Genomic DNA, 15,009 nt, shown 5'->3' with positions numbered 1-15,009 from the left:
GCAGCTTATAGCATATATAAAAATACAACAAAACATCAAACATTTTTTAAAAAAGAATATGCAACCAATTATTCATCACTATCTCTATGTGTCTCTTGCATCTACAGGCAACCAGCCAACATACACAGTGGCACTGATATTAACCACCCACAGTGTCATTCGGAGGCTGAAACTAGTAGGAAGCCAGTTACTTATTATTTCAGGGCGCTGTGGTCTAAACCACTGAGCCTAGGGCTTGCCGATCGGAAGGTCGGCGGTTCGAATCCCCGTGACGGGGTGAGCTCCTGTTGTTCGGTCCTAGCTCCTGCCCACCTAGCAGTTCGAAAGCATACCAGTACAAGTAGATAAATAGGTACCGCTCCGGCGGGAAGGTAAACAGCGTATCTGTGCACTGCTCTGGTTCACCAGAAGTGGCATAGTCATGCTGGCCACATGACCCAGAAGCTGTCTGTGGACAAACGCCAGCTCCCTTGGCCTACAGAGCGAGATGAGCGCTGCAACCCCAGAGTCATCTGCGACTGGACCTAATGGTCAGCGGTACCTTTACCTTTTAGTGTCTCTCTCAGCAAATACACGGCAGGCTGAAATATAAATAACGTAACTATGCCAAACCTAGGGCTTCACAGATGTGGAATCATTTACTGCCCCAAGCACCACCACCTCTCATGCACCTTTCAAGGGATACAGAGATTCTGAAAGGACAAAAAGCTGAAATGCAATAGGGTTACCAGTGTTGTCAGAACCCACTTCTCTATTTTTACAAAGCCCTTCACACTCATGCAGTTTGCTCCTTGAATCCTGTATCACTCCCCCCCCACACACACACACTTCAAAGTTTTGCAGCTTATGATTATACAGAATATAATTAATACTTCATTTTCTCTAGGTGAAGTGGTATCTGGAGCTACAACATTCTGGCACAAGGGAAAATTTTATCAAACAAATGGAATATGCTAATTTTATATGATATGGCTATATGCTTCATAGCTCCCCAGTGAGCTTCTGCTTTTCCTTCTCCACAAGGATGCCGTCCTATGGACACCACCACACAAAAGAAATAGCAATCACCAGCCTATCCATATTGCTAGTATTTTTTTTCCTTAACAAAGCTGGTGCATCAAAAGTTATTTCAGCGGCTTTACAAGAATGGTACTTAGCAATAAACCTGAAATATTATCAAAGATAAATTCTTGCCTGCTGTCAGATAAAGTAAGGCAGTAAGTATTTTCCACTAGGAGAAAGAGAGGGAACGTGTGTGTTTATAGACCGTGAAAACCCATTTAGATTCACAGGACACTGAAAGAGTCAATGATGAGGAACAGATGTCTCTGAAAGAAAATATTGTGTATTATTATATGCCTGCCCCACTTCTACCACCATTCCCTTGACACAAGGAGTGTGTCAATAATGAAGCTCATTTGCAGTTAAATTAAGCTCCCTGTTTCTCCCTTTGACTCTTTGGGGCCATCACTCTGTATTCAAAGACAAAAAAAGGAGTTGACTGACTCTCTAAGTTAAAGTAGTTTAACAGTGAGAAATAAATTCACATGTAAAATCCAAGGATACCTAGTCATCTCATTAAACCAATTCAACAGGGGCTCATTTAAGCAATAATCAAAACCATCTGTGATGAAGTGTATAACATTTTTAAACAAAGGATGTGGCTCCCATCACTTTTGCAGGCGCCCCCCCTCAAGTTTTATATGCAATGATTTTATATATATAAAGGTTTAAATAAATGCAGATTTTCTCATTAATTCCCAGGTCCCAGTAATATTTTCCACTTTGCACATAGCATCCAAAAAGACTGGATGTCATTTAAAGAGAATTATCTGTTTGCATGTCCTGCCTATTCCAGGTTAGACCACATATGCTTTCATATCCTAGAGCTGCCATTTTTCTATCTATCCACCCTGCTCCTTCTGCTGCTGCTAGATGAGCAGAGCTTAGTCAAAAGATTATGGCTGTCTCTGCCAAATGTAGTGACATTCCAATTCAATAAAAGATATATTTTTTGTCATATATATTGAGTACAGTGATACCTCGGTTTACGAACTTAATCCATTCCGGAAGTCCATTCTTAAACCGAGGCGTGCTTTCCCTAATGAGGCCTCCCGTCACCGAGGTAAAGTTCACAAACCAGGACACTACTTCCGGTTTTGTGGAGTTCATAAACCGAATAGTTCGTAAACAGGGCTGTTCTTAAACCGAGGTACCACTGTACACCATATCCCATTCCGCATGGGACTAAAACAGAAAATTGGAGAGGTGGGTAGGGAGGAGAGGAAATAGGGAGACAAAGCTGGCTAACATCATGCAACCTTTGAACAATCATTTTCAATTATGTCCTTCTTTGTAAAATTGTTCATAGCAACTAAGTATAATTTAGTAGGGAAAGATGCAGTCAAATTGAAGTAGTAGTTGTAAATTAAAATCAGCAACAAATAACCATTGGAGAATTTTAAGAAACAGTAACTGGCGTACCAGCATTTCAAGAACTTTGTAACTTGCAAGTACAGTGGTACCTCGGGTTACAAACAGCCTAGTTAACGAACTTTTTGGATTACAAACACTTCAAACCCAGAAATGAGTGTTCCGGGTTGCATCTTTTTTTTGGTATATGAACGTACTCCATTCAGGGGTGCACTTCCATTTTGAGTGCCACACTTCTGTTGTCCGGCAGCGGAGAAGGGGGTTGTCACAGTGTTTCCCGCAGCTGCGAGGAAGGGAAGCTGCTGGTTGGTGGGCTCGCAACTCACCCCCATGCCGCTACAAGAGGAGATCAATCCCTGCAGAGGCTTGGGAGAGAAGCTGCACGCCTGCCAGCCAACCGGTTGGAAGGCTCGCAACTCTCCCCCATGCCGCTGTGGGAGACGCGCTCTCTAGGGAGCATTTCCTGCAACAGTGGGGGGGGGGGATCTGTGTGGATCAGTTCAGCTACTGATTGATTGTGTGACTGAGGAAATAGATAAAAGCCCCGCATCCAAACAATGGCTATCATCAGTGCAGGTAAGAAAATTTTTTAATTTTCATTTTTATCATCTACAATACTGTTTTATTTATTTTATAGTACAGTACATTGATTACTGATTTCATTTTATGGATCAATGGTCTTATTAGATAGTAAAATTCATGTTAAATTGCTGATTTAGGGATTGCTTTTAAAAGTCTGGAGGGGACGCGGGCGGCGCTGTGGGTTAAACCACAGAGCCTAGGACTTGCCGATCAGAAGGTCAGCGGTTCGAGGACTTCCGGTTGGCGCCAGCGCTAATGGCCGCCTCTTGCTGAGCTCCGCTCAGGGAGGCTTCTTCACGAGTTCGGGTCTGACCGCTACGGCGAAGCGGGGACCCCTAAAATCTCAGGCGCAGAAGCCTGAGAGCAAGGAGGCTCGGTGGGCACCTTAAGCGCCCCCCTTTACTGCAAAGGAGCCTTTTTAAAGGCTCCGGAGTGGCAGCGGGGAGCGCGGTGCTGAGAGCCGCTACCCAGCCCGTGAAGTGAAGCCGCGTCGCCATTGACGGAGAGCGCCGACTTCTTCCTGACATTTGGATTACAAATTGGACTACCGTGAGTAAGACTGAGCAACAAATTTAAAAGGAAATTACTACAAATTGGCTGAAAGCGGAGAGGGTAAAAATTAAGGAAGTCTGCCTTCTCCGGACTGCATCGAAACAAGAAGCTGCAATTGACAGAAAGCGTTTTAAAAGTGACGGACTCAGGCATTGGACTCAGTTCCCCCCCTTAGCAGGCAGGGGCAGGGGGGGAAGATTTATGATCTGTCTTACCTGCATGAAAGAAGCTTAGAAGGGCAAAGTTCTGCCGTTTTAAACCCTTGGGGAGGACTGCCTGGGAGTGAGTTACCGGGACTGAGAACTGTCATTTGAGGCTTGCTACAAAGTAGGCGCTTTGCTGGATTACAATTAAAGACCTGACTTGCTACAAATTTGGAACTTTGGAAAGATACAATTTGACATTTTGGAAGATATTGGATATTTGGTTGCTACCTTTGTTTACCTAGGAAGGGAACTCTTGTTATTTTGTATTGGAAGCTTTGAACTGCTCCATCTAGAGGCTGTAGGAAAATAGCCATTATTTTTTACTGTAAGGAACAGACTTGTGGAAATTTCCAGCTGAAAGTGATTCTCGTGGGAAAGACCTTGGGATATGAGTGGCCCAACAGAGGAGAGAATAACAAGGGCTAAGAGCAAAGTTGAACAAAAGAGAAGAGCTTCAATTGTACCACCTGCAGCCCCTTTAACTCCCTCCATGGATACAGTAACAATAACAAAGGCATTAGTCAAGATAAATGAGACTCTAGAAGGGCTAACAAAGCAGAGCACTGAAAATTCCAAACAGTTGAAGGAATTATCAACAAAATTGGATCTGAATACAGAGACTATAAATAAATTAGTTCAAGAGAATGAAATAACTAGAAAGATTGCAGAGGAGGCAAAAATTTCGGCAGAGGAAGCAAAACTTTCGGCAGGAAATACACAGGAAAAGATAGTACCAGTCTGTAAAAAGCTGGAAGAACATGATGCTGCCCTGTCTTTATTGGAATTACAGAGAAAAAATAAAAATTTGAGACTGAGATTGATTCCAGAAAATGAAAAGGATAATTTGATAGACTATTTGACAAAAGAATTTCTGGACTTTTGGCAGGACAGCTTGAAAGAGGAGGAATTTAAGATAACAACTGCTTTCAGACTGGGAAGGAAACAGAACAGAAAGAGCCCAAGAGATTGCCTTATAACTCTGAGATCTCAGGAGGAGAGAGATAAGATATTGAATTTACATTTTCAAACAGCTCTTGAAATTGAAGACTCGCGTGTGCAGATTTTTAAAGATATCCCTAAAAATATCTTAGAAGCGAGGACACATTACAAGGATTTGGTCACTCTATTGAGAAAGAACAACATACTATTCAGATGGGAGTTCCCACAAGGCCTGTCTTTTAACTACAAAGGAAAGAAAATTAAGATAAAAACAGTGCAAGATAAAGAACAGTTCATGACAAGGAATGAGGAGGATCTTCTCAAGGAAACGGCGGAACCTACGGACCTAGAAAATCTACCAGATATCTCAAACTTATCTTTTGGAGCTAAAAAATCATCAGAAGAAGATCTCCCTGGTGCTGTTGGAGGGGTAACCAAATAAATAACAAGATGTCTCTGCATTTTCTAAGTTGGAATTGTAATGGTTTGAATCTTCCTAGAAAGAGACGAGAAGTCTTTCACATTTTAAAAAAAGAACAATTGGACTTGATTTGTTTACAGGAAACCCATGTGACTAGAGTACATCGAAAATTACTTATTAATAAAAGATTAGGACAAGAATTTATTTCGTCGGACAAAGTGAAGAAAAGAGGAGTGGTAATTTATGCAAAGGAGAAGTTGGCCCCTAAATTAATATTTAAAGATGAACAAGGAAGGTATTTGGCAATTGAAATTCAAGTACAAGGAGAAAAACTATTGATAATAGGAGTCTACGCACCAAACGAAGGGAAGTCAGAATTTTTCAAGAAATTGCATGAGACATTAATAGACTTTTTGGATTACAATGTAATATTAATGGGAGACATGAACGGAGTGGTCTCTACAAATATGGACAAAGCACAAAAACAGGTGATCTCCAAGGATGGGAGATTACCTAAGACCTTTTTTGAAATGACTGATAATATGAACCTGATTGACATTTGGAGAACAAGGAACCCTCTCGAGAGAGAGGGAACCTTTTTCTCTGAAGCAAAAATGACTTGGACTAGAATTGACCAAATATGGATAACTAGTGGGATGGCATCAAAGATCAAGAAAGTGGAAATCTGCCCAAAGACTTGCTCCGACCATAATGCTGTAAAGATGGAAATGAACCCAACAACAGCTGGCTCCTTCAGATGGAGGATGAATGACTCCCTATTTAGAGATGAAGAGGTATATAAAAAGGCCCAGAAGGCGGTTAAGGACTATTTTGAGATAAATCTGAGAACAGAAGTGGAAAAAAGAATAGTTTGGGACGCAAGTAAAGCTGTCATGAGAGGATTTTTAATACAACAGAATGCCATAAAAAGGAAGAGACAGAATGAGAGAAAGGATAAGATCATGGAAAAGATAAAAGAAGGAGAAAAAAGATTGAGATCTAAACCAAAGTCTCATGAAATTTTGAGAGAAATTAAGTTTCATCAAAGACAATATATGGAATTGATGAATCAAGAGATAGAATGGAAAATAAAACAAATGAAACAAAAGACATTTGAATCAGCAGATAAATGTGGGAAACTTTTGGCATGGCAACTGAAGAAGAGACAAAAACAGAATACGGTTACCAATTTAGAAGTGGAGGGAAAGAACATTTATAAACCAAACGAGATTAGAAACTGTTTTCAGAGCTATTTCAGGAGACTCTATGCACAAGGGCCGGTGAACGAAAAAGAAATTGAAGAATTTCTTAAAAAATATGGATTACAAAAATTTCCTGAACAAAGTAGAATGATTTTGAACCAGAAGATAACTGATCAGGAAATTGAGGGAGCCATTCAAAATATGCAATTGGGGAAATCTCCAGGACCTGATGGACTGACCTCCAGATACTACAAAGCTTTGAAAGCATGGCTTATGCAACCGTTGAAGGAGGTCTGTAACGAAATTTTGGAGGGGAAGAAGGCACCTGAATCGTGGAAAGAAGCTTATATCACACTTATACCAAAGATAGAGACTGAGAAGAACCAGGTCAAGAACTACCGCCCTATATCATTACTTAATGTGGATTATAAAATTTTTGCAGACATTTTGGCAAAAAGATTGAAAAGAGTTTTGGTGGGGGAGATTCATAAAGACCAAGCGGGCTTTCTTCCAGGAAGACATTTGTCAGACAATGTGAGAAATATAATAGACATTATGGAGTTACTGGAAGTTAATATTAATACTAAGGCAGTATTAATATTTGTGGATGCGGAGAAAGCCTTTGACAATATTTCTTGGAGCTTTATGAAAAAGAATCTCCAAGGGATGGGGGTAGGCCAAGGTTTTGAAAATGGTATAAGTGCAATTTATTCTGAACAAAAAGCAAAACTGATTGTAAATAATGTGGTTACAGAAGAATTTGCTATTGAAAAAGGGACACGACAGGGATGCCCAATATCCCCACTACTTTTTATATCTGTCCTGGAGATTTTACTAAACATGATTAGAGAGGACCAGCTGGTTAAAGGGATTCAGGTCGGAGCTAAACAGTATAAACTGAGAGCATTTGCAGATGACTTGGTTTTAACTTTACAAGAGCCAGACACTAGTACGAAAAGAGTGTTAGAACTAATACAAGTATTTGGTCAAGTAGCAGGTTTTAAGTTGAACAAACAGAAAACGAAAGTATTGGATAAAAATCTAACAGCTGCTGAAAGGGAGAAGCTTCAGAGTGAAACTGGTTTGACGGTAGCAAAGAAGGTGAAATACCTAGGGATTAATTTGACATCTAAGAATGTGAACCTATTTAAAGATAACTATGAGAAATGCTGGTCAGAAATTAAGAAAGATCTAGAAGTATGGTCAAATTTGAGACTTTCCTTGTTAGGCCGAATTGCTGTTATTAAGATGAACGTCCTGCCTAGAATGTTGTTTTTGTTTCAAACATTGCAGATTTTAGACAAAATGGATTGTTTCAAGAGGTGGCAAAAAGATATATCTAGATTTGTCTGGCAGGGCAAAAAGCCCAGAATAAAATTTAAGATATTAACTGACGCAAAAGAAAGAGGGGGGTTTGCCCTGCCGGACTTAAAGCTGTATTATGAATCAGCGGCGTTTTGCTGGCTGAAAAGTTGGCTGCTTCTTGAAAACACAGACATTTTGGACTTGGAAGGGTTTAACAACAGATTTGGCTGGCATGCATATTTATGGTATGACAAGGTAAAAATTCATCAAGGCTTTAAGAATCACATGGTTAGGAAAGCATTGTATAATGTTTGGATTCGATACAAAGATTTGTTGGAAAACAAAACCCCTAGGTGGTTGTCACCAATGGAAGCTAAGGAAGTGAAAAAACTTAATATGGAATCCAAATGGCCAAAGTACTGGGAAATCGTAGAACAGGAGGAGGGAAAAGTGAAACTGCAGAGCTATGAGAAATTGAAGTCAAAAGTAAGAGATTGGCTTCATTATTATCAGATAAATGAAGTTTTCAAACAGGACAGGAAAATTGGCTTCCAGGTGGAGAAGTCCAAACTAGAAACAGAGTTATTGGAACCCAACACTAAGAATTTGTCAAGAATGTATAGCTTGCTGTTGAAATGGAATACACAGGACGAGACGGTTAAATCAGCTATGATTAAATGGGCACAAGACATTGGTCACAACATTATGTTTGCTGACTGGGAACAGTTATGGACCACCGGCATAAAGTTCACGGCATGTAATGCCTTGAGAGAGAACATCATGAAAATGATTTATAGGTGGTACATGACCCCAGTCAAGCTTGCAAAAATTTATCATATGCCCAGTAATAAATGCTGGAAATGTAAGGAAACTGAAGGTACTTTCTACCACCTTTGGTGGACGTGCCCAAGGATTAAGGTATTCTGGGAAATGATTTATAATGAAATGAAAAAGGTGCTTAAATGCACGTTCGTGAAGAAACCAGAAGCCTTTCTCCTGGGCATGGCAGGCCAATTGGTGTCAAGGAAAGATAGGACGTTTTTTATGTACGCTACAACAGCAGCAAGAGTACTGTTAGCAAAGTATTGGAAGACACAAGAACTACCCACACTGGAAGAATGGCAGACCAAGGTAATAGACTACATGGGACTGGCGGAGATGACCGGCAGAATCCGAGACCAAGGGAAAGAGACAGTGGAAGAAGATTGGAAGAAATTTAAAATCTATCTTAAGAACTGTTGTAAAATTAATGAATGCTAAAATGTTTTGGGTAATGTAAAATAGAATTGCAGCGATTAACAATTGGATATGAGAAATAAGATCTAAAGAAAGTGTTATATTGAAATTAGGGGATGCTGAAAAGATTGATAACAGGGATGCAGAAAGGGGAGGTATGGGGAAGTCGCTGAAAGAAGGTTCAAGAAAAGAAAGGTTAAGAAAGTATACGTGTTTATATGTTTGTATGTCTATGTATTGTGTTGTATTGTTTTGTATTATGTGTGGAAAAACCAATAAAAAATTTATTTTAAAAAAAACAGAAGGTCAGCGGTTCGAATCCCCGCAACGGGGTGAGCTCCTGTTGCTCGGTCCCTGCTCCTGCCAACCTTTACCTTTACGTTAAAAGTCTGGAACGGATTAATCCATTTTGCATGTGTTGGTTTAAGAACGCTTTGGTTTAAGAACGGACTTCCGGAACGGATTAAGTTCGTAAACCAAGGTACCACTGTAGCAGCTTCCAGCTTTGTAAAATCAAGTATTTTCCCTTTTATAGAAGCAGCCACCTTACCAAAGCTAATGAAGGGTGACACATGTTATTTCTTTTGCTGCACTAGTCAAAGAGTATTGCCAACATCTTATCAACCAAGACCAGATGACTGGGAGGTCACCTGCTCTTGATGGGGTTACACTTCCTTTGAAGGAGCAGGTTTGTAGCCTGGGAGTACTCCTGGATCCTTTGCAGTCACTCGAGGCTCAGGTGGCCTCAGTGGCCCGGAGTGCCTTCCATCAGCTTTGGCTGGTGCCCCTATCTGTACAGGGATAGCCTAATTACTGTTGTCTATGCTCTGGTAATTTCTAGGTTAGAATACTGAATTGCGGTATATGTAGGGCTGCCTCTGAAGACGATTCAGAAACTTCAGCTTGTGTAGAATTCAGCGGCCAGGTTGCTCACCAGAGCAAGATGGTTTGAGTATATTACACCGATCCTGGTCCAACTGCACTGGCTACCAATTAGTTTCCAGGCCCATTTCAAAGTGCTGGTTTTGACCTATAGAGCGGTGTAGGGCGGTATATAAATTGAATAAATAAATAAATAAAATAAAAATAAGTTGTTTACTGCAGAACAGCCAGGTTGTCTTCATTCACTTTTTATGAGGCACCTACAATACATTGTCATCATATCATTGTTCTTCTGTTTTTCCTGCAGTTCTTCCATCTCTTTCCAGACTTCAAACAAAATCAAATTCTTATTGCTAAGGAACACAACAGTAGCAACATCTGTACAGGTACTGATCAACTTAGTGCTCTTTTTTTGCATTTTTTAAAGAGGCATTTTGACATGTGCAATGAAGCCTATTATGAGGCATCTTCGTTGGCATACATTCACTATGATCTTTTGCACTGGTGTAATTTTATCGGCATATTTATTTTCTTTTTAAAAATCAGCTATTTAATTTGCACTAAAATGATTTTCTTTTTTGAAAAAAGAAACTGAAATATTTGTGTGATAGAATTTAATTTTAAATGAAAACGTTTTAATGCAAATTTTTATTTTTAAAAAATATTTGTATTAGTTTTGCAAATAAACATTAATCAGGCAGGTTAATATTAATACTCTATCCCTTCTCTGCCCGTGTGGCTATGCCTAGTCATTTTCAATTCCACATATAGCTTACATTGGAAGACCAACAATTGGGTAGCACTAGGAACCACCAGACTGATAATACCACATTTCTCTATTTAGTGGCCTGGTTCACACAACACTGTAATTTGTTCTTGGCTGCAGCTCGTGGTTACCAAGGAGTGAGCTTAACTATGAACCCAGGCTCAGACAACATATTAAGCCAAATTTTGGCTTCTTTCAGCTTGAAACATGAGTAAAAAGAACTGAGGAGGAGCAACGTGGCTGTGAGCTCCTCTCTGGGATCCTGCACATTTGTTTGGATTACCATGTCATGCAAACCAGGCAAGTGTTTTCAAAGAATCCTTAAACACTAAGGGTTATTTTTGCACAGATACTAGTAAAATGTGGGAGCACATTACAACTATTATTCTTGAGTAGAAAATGTTTAATTGTACAACTTATTCAGCTATTCGGCTGGTGGTACACTGCATCCCTAAATGGATACAACATCACCAGGTCTGGAAGTGAGTTACAAGTTTTTCTGTCAGAAACTGAGTATTAATACTTGCATTGTTGGCTTATTCAATGCTTTTCATTTCAGGTTAAAAAATAATTTGAGAATCAGAGAGTCAGATTCCTATGTTCCTTTGAACACACACACACACGGTAGGTGAGGTTGAATGCCCGGGCCCCCTTCTCATTATTGGAATAGCCAAGTTAGCTTCCCAGTAGAACATTAAGGGGAACAAAGGAAGTGGATTTGTGAGAGACAGCAAATGGATGGGGTGCTCTCCCTCAACTTGTGGGTAGTTTGAAGGACAATAGGTCAGAGTGGAAAGTTGAGTTATGTGAACTAGAAGCTAGAACCCAGAAAGTAGCAAGCTAGGAACTGAGAGAGACAGAGCGATGTTTTATTTTCTGTTTGAATCCAAGGCTGTGGCTATGGGTGCAGCAAGACCCTCTTGGGGTGTTAATGTTGTTAACTCCACCATCACAAAAGCTCAGGTTGTATATATGTGCAAATAAACCATATATCATAAAGACACCACAGTCTCTGCTGTGCCTCATTCCAAAGGAAACACGAACCCTGGGTAGGTGCCTAGAACCCTTGGAATCTCGCACTGCTTGGAGACTGGAGTGGCGTGCAACAATACAGAAAGACTTGTAAAAGCTAGTTACTTTAGCACCATAGCTTGGAAAAAACCCTCCTCTCTTGTCAAGCAGAAATGCTAACAATAATTAGAGAAAGAAATAAACAAGCTTACTTAGTTTGCAGAGAAACAAGGGCATCCTGGAATTTGTTATTTAGAAACAGATCCACAGCTGCCATACATTCACTGAGAGCAACATTCAAGTCCTGTGCAGATGATCTGGAAAAAGAGAAAAGAGTTAATGCTAACTTCTCTGTTTCCAATGCGGCATGAGATAAAGAAGTCCCGTCCTCCCAAAGGTCAACATGTTAACTATTAGAATGCTTTTCTTAAAGTGTATTTCTGTACATGTCTAGTCAGAGGTAAGAATCATTCAGTTCAATAGAACTTACTCCCAGATAAGCACGCATAGGATTGCACCCTTAGTTTTCACGTACGAAGCACAATTACTCCATCAACACCATGTTAGAAAATAACATCAGGCAATCTTGCTTGAAATGGCCTTTTAAAAAAAATTATGTGAAAGTGCAACATTTTGTGCTTGTGCATCTACAAGTGGGACCTGCAACAAAATGTACCAGAGGATTCTCATGCCCTATGAGTGCTCCTGTTCAAGGCTCTCTTTTTTTTAAAAAAAGAGAGAAACCTGAAATGCATAACAACTCATTGAAATACAAAAAAAACTCAAATAGTTTAATGCACTACACAACATATGTAATAGATTGTCAGAAGCTGAGCACTGTTCAATTATGGAAAAGGATTAAGAGTAGCACTATTCCACCATTTTTCTATGATACAGAGCACCTGAGATAAAGTTTTAACCTCCAGAGCAATTAGCAGTATATACACCTGCTTTACAGGACAAATGAAAGAAATTACGTATTCATGCAGCTCACAGGAGGCCGTGATGGTCACTAACCTTTAAAAGAGAATTAGACAAATTCATGGAGGAGAGGGCTATCAATGGCTACAAGCCATGAAGGCTATGCTCTGCCTCTACAGTTGGAGGCAGCAATGCTTATGAATGCCAGTGCTGGAAACTGCAGCTGGGGGAGAGTGCTGTTGTGCTCTAATCCTGCTTATGGGTTTCCCACAGGCATCTGGTTGGTCACTATGAGGACAGGATGCTGGACCAGAGGGACCATTGGCCTGATCCAGCAGGCTCTTCTTATGTTCTTACAATATGTCTTGTGATTGTGATATAAGCATAGAGATGGGTCTCACGTGCTCTTGTTCCATGGTATTTTAACAAGCAACTTATCTTCAATTGCTCACATGGACTCAACTGCTTCCTTCTCCATGTTCTTCATGCTCCCCTAGTAATGTCATTATCTTTCTGTCCTTTGATCCAAATGTAGTGGCCCATAAAATACCATTAGCATAATTTGATATTAAATTAAGACATTAACTACTAAAAAGAAGCAATAGACCTCAGTGCACCTACTGGAATTGCTTCCCTCCATAAGCAAAATGAGATAAGAACTACAAAACATTTTGTGCACTCAAAAATTATCTGGAAATAATAAATAAAACACAAAGAATAGCATCTCATAATTCATACCAAACTTAACTTGCTCACTTCCAGAAGTATTTAATTGACACGGACACATTCACATCAAACATAGAAGCAAGTTCTTACGATATCATTTTAAAAAACACACAAAACAGGAATATGGTTCCTCCTTTCAACTACTACAGCAGTTGGCAACTAAAAAAAAAGGTCATTAATATTTGACTAGCAATGGATTTATTGCTAATTTCCACTGCAGCATCTAGTATTTATTCAATTGCTTTATTTCAGCAGTAATACCCTGCCCTTCCCCCAAATCAGAGCACAGAGCACAACATGCAGTATAAACAATATAAAACATGTAACAAAATTAAATTGTACATCCATTATAAAAAACTGCAGCACTAGACCTCAATTCCATCCAGAATCAACACCAACATGATACTTATTATTATTTATTCAATTTATATCTCAGCCTTCCTGCCAAAGGAGTCCAGGGTGGCAAACACATCATTAAAATAATATTTAAAATATTCTAAATACAACCAGTCTCTCAATGAATTATTTCAGGGTTGCTAGGAATGGTATCTTTCTGCTTTCTAATACCTGGGTGAACAGGAATATTTTGAAGTCAATAATGAGGAAGACAGACTCTCCTCACCAGGGAAACTATTCCAGAAGTGGGGAATCACTACTGGAAAGGCCTTGCTATAGTTTAACACCAACTGGGCAGTTCCCAGTGGAGGCACCAGGTTCCAAAAGCTTGGATGGAGAGCATGTTTCTGCTTGTTGTCTGAAAACAGCTAATGTGGAGGACTGTCCTATCTCAGTGAGGAGCTCTGTAAAAGGGGGCCATCGCTGCAAATGCCATGCCTCATATCACCATTTTACTCACCACACTAGCCAGTGGGACTACAAGCAGAGACTTTTCAGCAGTTCTTAAGGTTTGGGGTAGCATGTACTAGGAAATACATAAAAGGATTACTTTAAAAAAAAACTAATTACAGAGTAATGCCAACACCTTGAAGCGGGCCTGGTACAGTATATGAATGGCAGCTACTACAGTATCTTCAGAACTGAAGTAACATGACCTTATCAGCTGTGCCCAACAGCCAGGTTGCAGCATTCTGTACCACCTGCAGCGTCTGGAATGTTGCATTTCTCTATATGGGTGGTTATTAGAGCATTGATAACTGGAGTTAAGCTGTTCCAGTCCAGGAACGGCCATAACTAGTGAACCAGCAATAGTTGGGAGCAGGTGCTTCTCACCATTTTAGGTCACTTGGGTCTCCTGTGACAGCTTGGAATTAAGAATCACCCTCATCTATGAATCTGCTCCTATATGGGGTAGCACTCCCACTGAAGAACAGGCTGCCCACCTAATGCCTGGAACTGAGAACCACATTGACTCATAGAATCACTGCCCTGTTGAGATTGAGTTTATTAGCCCTCATCCGACCCATCACTGCCCCCAGATAAAGGACATTTGAATAGCTCAGTTACTTTTAAATATATATGAAATGCTTTAGCCAATAACCCTAGTGTATTTCTTAAGTCCTAAACACAATGTTGATTATGGATAAACTATTAAACTAGCAAACCTATCAGCTATTGTACTTTTTGGTATGCAAAGTAATATTTATTTCCTTTTAAATTTTCCAGCTCTCCCAAATACACCCTTAATGGACTTACAACATGGCTTTGAAATAGCAACGTTTATTTCCTACCAAAGTTTATTTCCACTTCAAAGTGTAGTTACTGTGCATTTTTCTATCAGAAGTTGCCCAGAAATTATACAGTCCATTGGCTAATTATAAAACTTCTCTAACCTAATTTATGGGTTAGCCATTGCAACATCACGAGCAA

At 39.9% G+C, this 15,009-nt stretch overlaps 1 protein-coding gene across 4 annotated transcripts in view; it reads right to left on the bottom strand.

Annotated features, from left to right (window-relative positions):
• The window catches only part of TTC39A (tetratricopeptide repeat domain 39A), a 56,476-nt gene that overhangs the window by 37,492 nt on the left and 3,975 nt on the right, over window positions 1–15,009 (bottom strand). For 2 of the 4 annotated variants that reach the window (XM_083619588.1, XM_083619590.1), the window contains exon 2: window positions 11,748–11,852. In XM_083619588.1, the coding sequence (XP_083475714.1) occupies window positions 11,748–11,852 (105 nt within the window). Of the gene's footprint in view, window positions 1–11,747; window positions 11,853–12,813; window positions 13,133–15,009 lie in introns of those variants that run through there. The other 2 variants (XM_083619589.1, XM_083619587.1) reach the window with 2 other exon arrangements.

The sequence above is a fragment of the Podarcis filfolensis genome (genome assembly GCF_964270895.1).
Source record: "Podarcis filfolensis genome assembly, chromosome: 6".
Taxonomy (NCBI): Eukaryota; Metazoa; Chordata; class Lepidosauria; order Squamata; family Lacertidae; genus Podarcis; species Podarcis filfolensis.
The sequence above is the reverse complement of the archived record's forward strand: the minus strand, read 5'-3'. Positions and strand labels throughout refer to the sequence as shown.